This window comes from Panthera leo, chromosome B1, assembly GCF_018350215.1.
Source record: "Panthera leo isolate Ple1 chromosome B1, P.leo_Ple1_pat1.1, whole genome shotgun sequence".
NCBI lineage: Eukaryota > Metazoa > Chordata > Mammalia > Carnivora > Felidae > Panthera > Panthera leo.
The window spans coordinates 49,408,990-49,422,690 of record NC_056682.1 but is presented as its reverse complement, the minus strand read 5'-3'; the positions used below and the strand labels follow the sequence as shown (position 1 = coordinate 49,422,690).

Here is a 13,701-nt window from a genome sequence, read left to right as displayed (position 1 = left end):
AGTGTCCATCAATAGAACGGATAAACTGTGGTATATGCATACAGTGGAATACTACTCAGCACTACAAGGTAACAAAGAAATACCCAACAACATCGATGAATCTCAAAATATTATGCTCAGTGACAGAAGAGGGACACAGAAGAGTATATACTATATGGTTAATATGGAAGGGAAAAAAGGAATAATGATTGCCTGTGGGAGGTACAGGTGAGGATTTAATGGGAAGAGGAATGAAGGAACCTTCTGGGATGTTCTATATCTTAACGGAGTTTTGATGCACAGGTATATGCATTTATTAGAACTTGTCAAATGGTACACTTAAGATCTTTGCATTTCATTGTATGTAATTTTGCTTCAAAAGATAGCAACAAATGAACTAGTTAATGATGTACACGATGACATATTTGGAAAGAAGTGTACTGAAGTGTACAACTGACTTCGAAATGCTTAAAAAAAGAGGGATCCATGGAAGGGTACAGAAATGAATAGTTGGATAAGTATGTGATAAAGCAAGTACTGTAGAATCCAGGTGACAAGTATGTAGTACCTGACAAGTTCCTTCAATTTTTATTTGCTTCATATAAAATGTTGGAAGAAAAACAGCATCATAGATGACTGAGATTATTTTAGGTTGGACTGCCAACGTTAAGGATTCTGGTCACCATCCATGAAAATCTGGTTGACCAAGAGAGAGAGTAAAGGCAGTAAATATATAAAGTAAGGGGTGGGGAGTATTAGAGCCAAAGCCCAGAAATGCAAGTCTGAAACCTGCCGGAAATAATGCCCAGGGCACCAAGGCAGAAAACAGTCACTTGCAAGCCTTAGGAGATTTGCTTTTGCTTTCTTCCTAACTTCTGCAAGTCTATGAAACTGTCTTCTAGGCCTAGTATCCAGCAGTAAGCTAGCGCTCTAGCTCTCTAGCTTTTTTCCAAGACACATAAGGACACAGCTGGAGGATTTAAAGTCATTGATGAGGGGCAAAAAAGGAAGGAACGGAAATGAATTAAAAATTCCACTGGGAGAAGGTATGACTCACCCACTCCTTGATGGGTAACTGCCCTTCGAAATAGCATCTTTTGAAAACAGCCAAGGAGCATTAAAGATTGAACATAAAACTGCTTCTGGGCAGGACTGATTAAAGAGGAATAAAACTATTTTAAAAGGTTACTCTGAGTTATTTGGCAACATTTATTTGCATTCCGGTGAATGGGTGACTCAGATCCCACTGCCGGTCCTTTTCATCTCCAGAGCTATGATTTTTAGAGGACAATAGTCACCAGTAATTGTTGCTTTCTGGAGACAACTGAAGTCTCAGTCTAGCTGATAGAAATGAGTGATTATCACTTTGCTTGATTTAATGCGCCTTCACAGAAACCCTATACCTGCTTTATCCTTGAACTCTATTTCACTCAGCTTTTCAATTTTTCTATTTGCAAGGATATAACATACTTTTTGCTACTAACTTGCTGTAAATAATAACCAGGTTCACTTTTGGGGGCTTTTCCTTACCTTAACTTTTAATCTTTTAAGTAAAAAGTAAAATAATCAGGTTTAAACATGGTCTAAACTTTGATTGGATTAGACATAGGATAGCAAAGGAGGCTAACACAAGCTAATAACCTCTAATTTGACCGAATACTGTAACCTTAAACATTGACTCATCTGTCACTATGTAATTTTTAACCTAATTTAAAATTAGTCTTTTAAATAAAAACCTCTGATACACTAATGAAAGTATTACATCTGTGTAGTCAGCAAGTACAAATAACTAATATCAACTAACACTAAAATAAAAATGAAGTTCATTACTTTACATCTGAAAAAGGTCAGCCACACTGGGTGACCCAAACAGTCTTCACAAATACCCTCAGTGAAAGATAATATAAAGAACGGCAAGTTAAAGATCACCTCCAAAAATGTGAAGAAAACATATTATGTACAAAACATAGTATCTCTGGGCTGTTCTTTATTTCACAAAATGTTAACATTTGAAAATGGTTTGCTATGTCTCTAGTTCTATAGTACAAACCAGATTACTATTTCTTTGAACTATATAACAACATTTCCCTAAAAAACAAAATACCACCTTCATTGTAGGGCGTTAGTAGTAAAAATTTACCTTAACAAAGCAAACAAGATGCCACAAATCAGCTTTTTTTCAGATTATCTCATAAAAGTATAGAGACCAGGAGAAAAGAGCAAAACATGTCAAGTGTGGGTTGGCATGATTCAGTGTAACATTTATGGATGGTTTTAAGGCTCCCAGATTGGACTTTTATTGTTTCCCAAGAGTCATTCATGAGATCTGTTGCAATGAAGGCTCAAATCATATATAAATTTTCATCTGAAAGTAAAGTGTTTGTTGCCCTCTTGAGGTAAATTCAAGAACAGAAACAAAACAATGCTGGCCTTGCCTAGTCCATTACAGAAAGGGGCTTTCTTTTCCAACAGGCTTTTTGGCTTTTTCTACAAACATATCATGATCTGAAGCTGGATAGTTGTAACGTAAACTCTATTTTTACCCCAACAACAGACAACTTACAAAAGACACTAGAACATTTCTGTAAAAATAAAACTAAAACTTTACACCAAGAATAAGCAAAAATTTTTAAGTTTCAATTGATAAAAATGTCAAACTAGCTATATCCTAAAAATTCATTAGGCAGATCTCCAGTTAGCCTAGCTCACCTGACCCAGGGGACCCAAACTATACACTGTGAAAAGCTTTGTGGCAAACTTTTATGGGAGCTGGGAGGGTGGGGCAAGTCCAAGATATGTATATTCAATTCCACTTACTAAGCAAGGTTTTCAGGGTGCCTGGGTGGGTCAATCGGTTAAGCTGTGATCAGCTCAGGCCGATCTCATGATTTGTGAGTTCAAGCCCCAGACTGGGCTCTGCACTGGCAGTGTGGAGCCTGCTTTGGATTCTTCGTTTCCCTCTCTCTCTCTGCCCCTCCCCTGCTTGCATACGCACACACTTTCTCTCTCAAAAACAAATAAACATTTAAAAAAATAAGCAAGGTCTTCAACACAATAACAGCTGCACTGAGAAAAGAGTATATGATATATAAGCGTGGGTACAAAAAGTCAATGGTCTTGTAGATTATCTCACCAGGGAATTCTCAGAGTTAAATGAATTTTAGTAACTCTGAGGTACTGTTGCCATTTCAGTGTCATGGGGCTTTGAACTAATGAAAGTTGTTTTCTCTCAAACTGCATTTTACACTAAGCTATCATTTGATTTTCGGTATTATTACGAAGAATGGGTTGGGTTACATCATTATTCCTCTAAAGTTTCAAACACTTCAGCGTTTTACTAAGCATGACTTAATATTCATGAATAATCAAGATTTTGAATGAGCAGTAAAAACATGGTTAGGGGTGCCTGGGTGGCTTAGTCAGTTAAGCCCCTGACTCTTGATTTCAGCTCAGGTCATGATCTCATTGTTCGTGAGTTTGAAGTGCGGAGACTGCTTGGGATTCTTTCTCTTTCTCTCTCTCTCTGCTCCTCCCCATTTGCTCTCTTTCTCTCAAATATACATAAACTTAAAAAAAAAAAGTATGGTCACCATCTTATCTTGCTACTAAAGCCCATGTAGGAGGAAGAGATCACACCAGCCAGTTGTTGTTAAAAACCTAGATTTGTGGACATACAATTAACCTACCACATTCTCTAGAGGCAATCAAAGTAGGTTGCTCACACACACTCTCCCAGCTGCTGGACTCTTTATACAGGTCCCTCGAGATACACTTGATAGCCAAAGGTCTCAACAGGGAAAGTAGGAAGGACACAAAAGATGTCCCTATTCTAAGCCCTACCTAAGTCATTAGCTGTCAGTATTTGACCTATAGATTGATCATTCACACAAAATGCATTCGGACATTTACTTACCGCTACTGTGTATCACAAACCATTTTAATTACGGTGTAATGAAAACCATCCTTAGATTCATTCAAACTTTGGTTCTACTTATCACCTCACAAAAAATTCTCTAAGAGGGGCACTATTTGAAACAACTCTGTAATTAGCTATATGACCCTCTCTCCCCAATATAAAAGAGAAGTCAGAGAAAAGCCTGAAGGCAGGAAGAAGAGTGCAAAAAAAAAAAAAAAAAAAAATCCAGAGAGATATTTTTTCCAATATTTTGAAGCTCTGGTGGTGTACACACACACGTGCTCGTACACGCACAGACACACATTTTCACACACTTTTACACGTAGCATAGTTTCTTGCATTATAGCAAAGTTCAGGCTCTTAAAGAAAAGCCGCCTGGGTTTCACAGCCCGACTCCCACCACCAACTAACTACCTTTGTAACTTTGGCAAGTTGCTTAATCTCTCTGTGCCTTGACTGCCTCATCTGTAAAAACAGGGATAATTTATTATTTTTTTTTAAAGCTTTTTTTTTTTTTTTTTTTAACATTTATTTATTTTTGAGACAGAGAGAGACAGAGCATGAACGGGGGAGGGTCAGAGAGAGAGGGAGACACAGAGTCTGAAACAGGCTCTGAGCTGTCAGCACAGAGCCCGATGCGGGGCTTGAACTCACAGACCGTTGAGATCATGACCTGAGCCGAAGTTGGACGCTCAACCGACTGAGCCATCCAGGCACCCCAAAAACAGGGATAATTTAAATACCGAACTCAAATATTTACTGTGAGTTTTAAATAAATGCTTATCACAATGCCCAGCCCAACCATAAATGTGCTCCTTTACCCCCATTCTCCTATGTCCTTTCCTCCTCTGCTCGAACTCATGCCTATAACAATCATCACTCTCACCCCCCTTTCACATTTTCTATGCATTTACATTTATGTGGATATACACAAATATGATGGATCCATACTGTAAGAATTGCTCTAAAAATTGCTTTTTCACATAGTATACCTCGGAAACCAGCAACTCTCCCACATTAGGTGATCTTATCCACTTGCATGGCTATAAATGCCATCTGTGGACTGATAATCCCAATTTTGCATTGCCAGCCTGGATGTCTCTTGTACAGCCTACCTGACATCTCCACTTGAACATTTCCTAGGCATTTCAAATTTAATGTATCCAAAGTAAAACTCTTGATTTTCTCCCATAAACCTGTTCTTCCATGTCTTTTCCATCTCAGGATATGGCGGCGTTACCCATTAACCATTTCCTACAACCAAAAGCTAAGCGTCTTCTTTGATTCCTTCCTTTCTTACCCTCAACCCAATTCAAAGTCCTGGCATTTGCAACAACAAAACAGAACTCTAATCCATCCTCTCTTCTCCATCATCACTGCCACCACCCTGAAGTAAGCTATGATGGGTTTAACAGTCTTTTCATCTGGCTCCTCACTTTCACTCTTGTACTCCGCTAATCCATTAGCCAGACAATAGACAGAATGACCTGCTTATCAACCTGAAATGTGTCACTCTCCTGCTTAAAACCATTCATCTACTTCCTACTGCATTTCAAATAAAACTTTAGCTCCTCAAAAGCATTCTATTCTCTGGCCCAGACTTAACTCTTTAAGCTCACCTTAAGACATTCTCTTTTGTTCACTGGAATCTAGTCACATTGGCCTCCTCTCTGTTCCTAGAAGACCTGAAAATCTTCCCCATTTCAGTGCTTCTGTCCTATTTTTTTCTGCTTTTAGCCTGATTCCTCCTCATATACTTTGGGTCTCAGCTTAAACATTACCACTTCGTCTGGAGAAAAGTCTTAATCTCTATCACAGTAATCTATCTCCACCATAGCACTTCATGTTTGTTGAACTAGTAGAAATAAACACAAGGGCAAGGACAATACCTATCTTGTTTCACCATGCTGTTCCTAGTGCCTAAAGCAGTGCATAGCCCCTAGTGGGCCCTCCATAAACATTTGATAAATAAGAGGGAACAGTATATGGTAACTAACTAGGCTTTCCTGAAACTTCTGAAATACTGTATGTGAAACCTTAGTATTCTTTTTGCTAAAAACAGAGATACAACGTATCAAAAGAATGCATAATTTTGTTTTGCCAATTAGAATGAAAAAGTGATCTCATTCATAAACAGAAATTTTAGTAGTTATTAATAATAGCTATTAAAAAATAACTTGTTTTGATTGTATGGCAGCTAAATGTTTCAGACAAAGTGTACCCCTAGTGTTCTTTTTGAGGAGGCTGAAAACTCAACTGGTCAAATCAAAACTACTCCTGTACTTTAGACCAGCCTAAGGTTGAAAAAAACCTTTAGTGATTTAATGAATCACTCTTTCTCAGAGAATACAAATGTCAACAAACCACACTCACTTATTAAGAAAAAACTATTAACTATTTCAATGAAAATAATCCTTTCCCACAAAAAAGAAGTAACTATGAGAACTAGGAATGTATAGGACGATGGATGTGATTGTGATGGATGTGAAAGTAACTGTGGTAACCATTTCACAATGTATATGTAAGTCATTATGCTGTACACCATCAACTTTTACCACGCCGTATGTCAATTCTATCTCAATAAAACTAGAAAATATATTTAATTATAACCCATCCAAAATATGCAAATAAAAATAAAATCCCCCCCCCCCCCCCAAAAAAAAAAAAAAAAAGAACTAGGAATGTAGATGTAGAACAAAAGGAATTCTCACAGGCTGCGGCTCAGGGGATAAACTGACAACCACTCTGCAGAATATGGTAAAATAAGGATTTCTTACTTGACTGCCTCGTAAATATTGTTGGAGGTATGTCCTGATAAGGCATCGTGTAAATTTCGAATAAAATAATCTCTGTATTCTTCTGGAAGGGCCATAAACGTTCCACCCATCACAATAAACTCCACTTTATCCACACTGTGACCAAGTTGTTTTAACTGAAACACATACAAATTCATCAGCATTAGATGGATATAGTCAATTACCCTAAGAAAGCACTGCAAATTTCTAATTTTATTTTGTAGTTTTTTCATCAGTATAGTTTAAAAATGAAAAGCAATTAAACATATTTAGCAAAGGTTTGGATTAAAAAATAGACTCCAGAGTCTTAAAGAAAAAAAAAATTACTAGAGATCGAGGAGGCAAAGTGAGAATTAAAAACAATAAACAAGAAGCTTGACATCAATACCTATGTGGAAATTTAAAAACATGTGGAATATAAACTAGAAAGCAGTAAGGGCAAATATAATAATACACTATGCAACATAATAAATAAATACTTATTGATCATGTATTTTTTATGTCAGACCTTGTGGTAAGCCTTGGGAACAAAAACAGTGACTGTGCAACATAATCAGGGCTTGATGCCAATGGAAGAAAAAGAACACCAGGTTAGAAATAAAAATTAAGAATGCAGTTTTAAACCAGTTGTGAAGATTATGAGCACAGGTGGCATGGCTTTCTGGAGAAAAAACAAAATAAAAATCTGATTGATAAACTATAAAATATTATGTCTCTCTACTAGTGGAGAGAATGGTACAGATTTTTCATTTTGCCAACTATAATAAGCCAAGATTCTAAATTTTAAAAACAGGTATTTAAATTTCGTAGGGTCCTTAAAAAGTTAAAAATAGAAATACAACATGATCCACTAATTACACTATTGGGTATTTAAAGAAAATAAAAACACTAATTCAAAAAGATGTATGTGCCCCTATGTTTATTGCAGCATTATTTATAATAGCCAAGATGTGAAAGCAACCCAAGTGCCCACTGAGAGACAAATGGATAAAGAAGATGCAGTGTATATATACAACGGAATATAACTCAGCCATTAAAAAAAGGATGAGATCTTGCCATTTACAAGTGTACAATATGGATGGAACTAGAGGGTATTATGCTAAGTGAAATAAGTCAGAGAAAAATAAATACCGTATGATTGCATTTATATGTGGAATCTAAACAACTAAAATAGATAAAAAGACGAAAGACCTATAAATGCAGAGAACACACTGATAGTTATGAGAGGGTTAAGTGGAGGAGGGGATGGGCAAAATGGGTAAAGGGCAGAAGATACAGGAATGAATAAATTATGGAATGAATGAATCCAGTTATGGAATGAACAAATCATGGGAATAAAAGATACAGCATAGAAAATACAATGATATTGTAACAGCACAGTATGGTGACTGATGGTAGCTATACCTGTGGTGAGCACAGCATAACAGACATGTTGAAACACTATGTTGTACACCTGAAACTAATGTATCACTGTGTGTCAACTATACTTCAATTAAAAGAAAAATTTCTTGCCCTATCTCAGGCTTGAGAAAAACTGGGTCAAGTAGACTACTAAACTATGAACTCTAATTAATGTTCTATGTAAAGGATGTCTACACTTAATATGGACAAAAAGGCACCTTTTTAAATGTTTGTTTCTGACAACGGCAAATAAAAATTTATACATATTTGTATCTTTCTGTAATTGTATTCATATATACATATGCATGAAAATATACATGTAAGTATATATAAGTGTGCATGTAAGTATATAGGTAAGTATGTTTATATGTGTGTGTGTGTGCATGTGTGTGTATATATATATAAATACTAAAAACAACTCTATGATTGTTCACAAGAGAAACACAACAAAATCATTCTGGGTACCTTTTTCAAAATACCTTGTCAGGACCCTAAACCAGACTTAATCAGAACTCCTGAGGTGAAAATCTGGCATATGTTTGGAAAAGATACTCGGGTGATTCTATTGCATTTACAGTGAAGAAAAAAATCACTGCTGTATGCTAGTTTCTAAACCTTTTAAAACCCATTCTCTTTTTGGTAAACATAAACATTTTACACTCTACTGAAACATTTTAAATGAATTAAATATCATAGCTAAAAAAGAAATTGAAGCAGTGGTCAGTTTAGAACATGCTTTTCTAGACTATACAGGTTGCACCCAGGTGAGGTCCTCTCCTATGGCTGACAATCCTGATCCACACGTGCTTGGGTGACAGTGAGGTGAAAATATGAACTGGCTGGTATTCATCGATACTAGCTAAATGAACAGAGAAGAGACTTAATGACTATGGTATGTACTACTTTCCTTTCGAGATTCTGTAGTTGCCCTACTAGGTGTTGTTACTGTAAAAATTATAGATGGTACTCACACTTTTTTAAATCGGACAAGTTTAAAATAAAACTATAAAAAAGGAAATCTGAATTACTGTTCAGATTTCTCAAGCAGAGCAAGGCCATTTAAACAGTACTACTTGTTTTTCATCAGTTATATTGAAGTATAATTTACATACACTAAAATCAATTAATTTTAAGTGTACAACTGGAAGGGTATGGATGAGTGTTTACAGTTGTGTAACTCCCACCACAGTCAGGATGCAGAACAATCCCACGACTCCTAAGAGTTCCTCACACCCTTCTGCAGTCAATTCCCTATTCCCACCCTGACATACCAGTCACAATAACTTCTTATCTGGCTCATGGAAGCAAAAATTCAATCCATTCACCTACTGTCTAAGAACATTCTCACATCTCCATCTGTAAATTTCATATGGTTAATGAGTCTGTATAAGTTGAAAGAAATTTAAAGAATATAAAACGCTTAAAGAAAATAATACAGTCTCTAAAGGAAGCAGTGATTTTGAGCTTGCTGGGTATTGCAGAATAGTCTTCCTCCCCCAGATGGATATTAAAAACTTACCAAGGGGACAGGCACTCTTTTAGTTATTTCAGGTTCAACTCAAATTAAACAATAATACCTTCTAAGTATGTACAAAAATCTAACTTAAAAATGCTTTTTAGAAACTTACCTGTTCTATTCGGTGTCTTGTCTGTAGATAAGGGTCATATCTAGCGCGGATAGCTCGCATGGAGGTTGGCTAAGAGAAAAAGAGAAAAATCTCCTGCTGGGCCCACATTGAATAGAAAATAAAAAGTAGTTCAAAAGAATTATATTAAAAATAAAATTCTCTTGTGCTCCTTCCTTCCTTTCTCAGTTTAAGGATCAAAATACTGTTCTGAATAGCATCTGGCTAGTCTCCATCCCCACTGTCTTAAGATTCTGAACAGCAGGGCATCTCCTTGAATCATATTTATCTTTGTGTAAACACTTATGAAATCTCCAGGGTCACTTTCTGCTGGAGCAGAAAGGGGTGGCTAAGGGACAGAAACGAGAGGGAGCCTTTTCACTGAATAATTCCTTTTGTATTTTTAAAAATGTGAACTATGGAAAACAAGTAAAAAGTGAAATTCCATATATAAGAGAAAAAGTCCAATGGTTTTCTGGCTGCTGACCTCTTCCCGAAAAGGCTGACTGCTTCAAAAGAAGCCTGCTTGCTGTTCTGCTTGCACTCTTGCCCCCACTCTAATCCTTTAACCACACAGCCATCAAATGATCTCTTAAAACCCTATACTGGATCGCATCATTCCCCTGCTTTCAACCTTAATGGTTTTTCATGACACCTGTAACAAAATCCAAACTCTATGTCCAGCTTACAACCTATTTCATTTGTCTCTCCAATCTCATCCTTCCCCTTACCCACTATGTCCTGGAACACCCCACTGTCATTCCTACCATGGCTCCTTGTTCTAGCTATCCTCTCTGCTGGGAATGCTCTCTGCTGATATTCTTGCATGGCTCCTTCTTGTCATTCAAGACTCAGTTTAAGTATCATCTCCTCAGTCACTTCCTAACTACCAAGGCTAAAGTATCTACTCAGTTTCTACAAACCTCACTTGATTTTACTTCTCTACTTAGCATTTACTGGTAGTACCTGATATTTTCTTCTTGTTTCTTTATTGTCTATCTCTTATTATTAGAATGTAAATTCCATAAGATTAGGGACTTTATCCATTTTTCACTGTTGAAGAAGCACTATGATATCATGGTGAGGAACACAAAATTCAAAACCTGGCTCTGTCACTAATTAGCAGTGTATCTCTGGGCCAATTGTTTAGGGCCTCTAAAGCCTGTTTCCTTATTCATAAAGCCAGGATAATAGTGCCTGCCTTCAAGGTGCTGCTATAAGGTTTAAAGTTGTGAAGACTTATAATAGTTTAACATACAGTAAGAACAAGTGCTTATGTTAAGTATTTCTCCAGTGACTAGAGCAATATACGTAGACACTCAGCAAATATTTAATGGATGAACTTCTGTAATCAGGAGAAAAATTAAAAATAAAAATAATTTAAGAAAGTCAGTACTTGTAAGAGCACACTATAGGTAAAGTATGATGTCAAACTTCCTCAGGACAACCTCATATTACTTTACCTCATATCCAGTATAAGACTGGGTTGAATATTCAAAATCTGAATCAGGTCCACCAGGGCAGTATCTGCCAATACAACCAAAGAATGAAGATGTCAGATACAAAATTTACTTCAACAGTCTAGTTCAAGTATCTGCAGTCTCCATAAAATTCTGAGAGCAAACAAGTTTCATATTCAAATCCTAATCGAAGAGCCTACGTTTAAAGTATCTACAATTAATATATTTTCTACTGACAAGTAAACACAATAAACATATGAGGAACATCATAGTAGTCATTTTCAGAATATTGCAGTCACTATCATTTCAGAGATTTACACTTCTAGGGGCAAGTAACAGCACCTAACTTTTCCTAGGTTTAGAATGATACTCACAGTGCTCTCTTGGTAACTATACTTAAGAAAATCTCTCATTTAATCTTCCTACCTAGAATCATGCATTCTGCCTATTTTTCCAATTATCTAACTAAATTTAAGAAGTTTAAAGGTTATTTATAGAGATAACTTTTTAATTTGATTCTTTTCTGATCCAAACTCATTTGAATTGCTGACAGAATTTAGGCAGTTCATATCTCCTTGTTTCATTTATCAAGTTAATAGACTTTTAGTCTTTCACGTTCTATAACAATGTATTTTTTATTGTTTACTGCAACATATTAAAATATATATTTCAGTTTTAAAGCACTGAAACATCCTATCAATGGCTGCTTGTTTCAAAGAACTAACTTATGCATCTACTGGATCAAAGTTTTAAATATTACCAGCATGCACTGATTAAGGCTCTAGGGAATTAACTAATTCAATTAAAGCGCGCGCGCACACACACACACACACACACACACGCTTGAAGAAAATCATCATACTTACACACATATATTTCCTGTAAAACTGATGTGTGGGCATCTGTGGGGTTTGCACATCACAGCCACAACAGCAATCTACAAAAGATTAATAAGAAAGCTATTATGGAATAATGAATATACAATGCTGGAGAGTGGTTATCTCCCAGGAGGGAGAGGAATGCAATCAGAGAATGGCACATAAGGGACTTTAAAGTATTGGTAATACTGTATTTCTTGAGCTGAGCTATGGGCATAAGGGTGATCTCTTTTTGATGTTTTTAGTCTCTAAAATATACATATGTATTTATATACTAGCTATTAAATAGTAATATTTTACAATAAATTAAGTGCAAAATAAGGCATTAATCATTTTCAAAGTCACAGTGATTCTCTTACTCTGATTTATTTTACTAAAATACCCTACAAGAAAAAAATTATGCAAGTCTACAAAATTGTATCTAAATGCATTAATTGAATATATATAAAACTGTAACTCAGCCTCCTCATGGACATATTAGATCTCAATATTCAGAGCAGACACTATTAAACTAGGAGCTACACTTCACAGAGTGTGTGCAAAATATTCTCAGAAGAGTCTGTCAGAGCCCTCCTGGGGTGAGGACATTATGTGCTTGAGAAAGAGGGTGATAACAGAGACAGAAGTATGGTTACATATGGGGGGAGTTGGCCAAATAAGGCTATAGACTAAGGTGAATGCACGCCAGGTTTCTTACTATCAGAGAAGGAAGCTATAAATATAGAAAGGGACAGAACTTGGATGGAATGGAAGGTATTGCTGTGAACTCATAGTTTTCGATAAATACACTGATATGCAAATAAATATAAATGCAAAGGTGTTAGTATACGTATATGCAGGTGTATATGTATACATACAAATATACTTCCTTGCTTGGTCCACTAGAGGGTCTAGGAGCAGCAACACTCTAATAGCAATGAGTATATCTAGCACTCAGATCTTGGTTTCTAAATACCCATCTCCAGTGAAAGAAACCAGGGCTCTTTAGAGAAATGGCTGATTCCAGACCTGGGGCAAAGAAATGACAAAAGAGCCTGAAACATTTTATTATGACAGAAAGCTAGAAACTGCTCAAAGAATGATGGAGACATTTAAAAAAGACACAAAAACCAGCTTGAAAGGGCTCTCTCACTGGTCAAATCAAGGATCATTTGTACATCAAAATAAATAATGATAGTAACAGACTATAACCCACCAAATAGGAAACCATTAATCCACTCATACAAATAAATGAATGAGTAAACTGAAAATCTGATGAGTTACAGAAAACTTACATAGCTTCAAAGTACTTCACCACACAAAACTTAATTACAAAGTGGAAAAGATTAACTTCACAGAGGAGAAGGCTGGAAGACACTATCTTGATCAAAATGAACAATATCAGAAAGAAGAACAAAGATGGAGGTATCATACTTCCTGATTTCAAACTATACTACACAATATGATATTGGCACAAAAACAGACACATAGATCAAAAAAAGCAGAGAGCCCAGAAATAAACCCCTCATGCATGGTCAATTAATTTACAACAAAGGAGCCAAGAATATACAATGGGGAAAGGACAGTCTTTTCAATAAATGGTGTCGGGAAAACTGGACATCCACATGCAAAAGAATGAACTAGACCATTATCTAGCATGACACACAA

General features: G+C 36.2%; 1 protein-coding gene across 1 annotated transcript in view; it reads right to left on the bottom strand.

Annotated features, from left to right (window-relative positions):
• Window positions 1-13,701, bottom strand: part of ELP3 (elongator acetyltransferase complex subunit 3) — a 98,401-nt gene that overhangs the window by 63,628 nt on the left and 21,072 nt on the right. The window contains exons 4-7 of the mRNA XM_042934950.1: window positions 12,043-12,113; window positions 11,180-11,243; window positions 9,720-9,788; window positions 6,673-6,827 (exon numbers count right to left, since the gene is read on the bottom strand). Coding sequence (XP_042790884.1) covers window positions 6,673-6,827; window positions 9,720-9,788; window positions 11,180-11,243; window positions 12,043-12,113 — 359 coding nt within the window. The remainder of the gene's footprint in view (window positions 1-6,672; window positions 6,828-9,719; window positions 9,789-11,179; window positions 11,244-12,042; window positions 12,114-13,701) is intronic.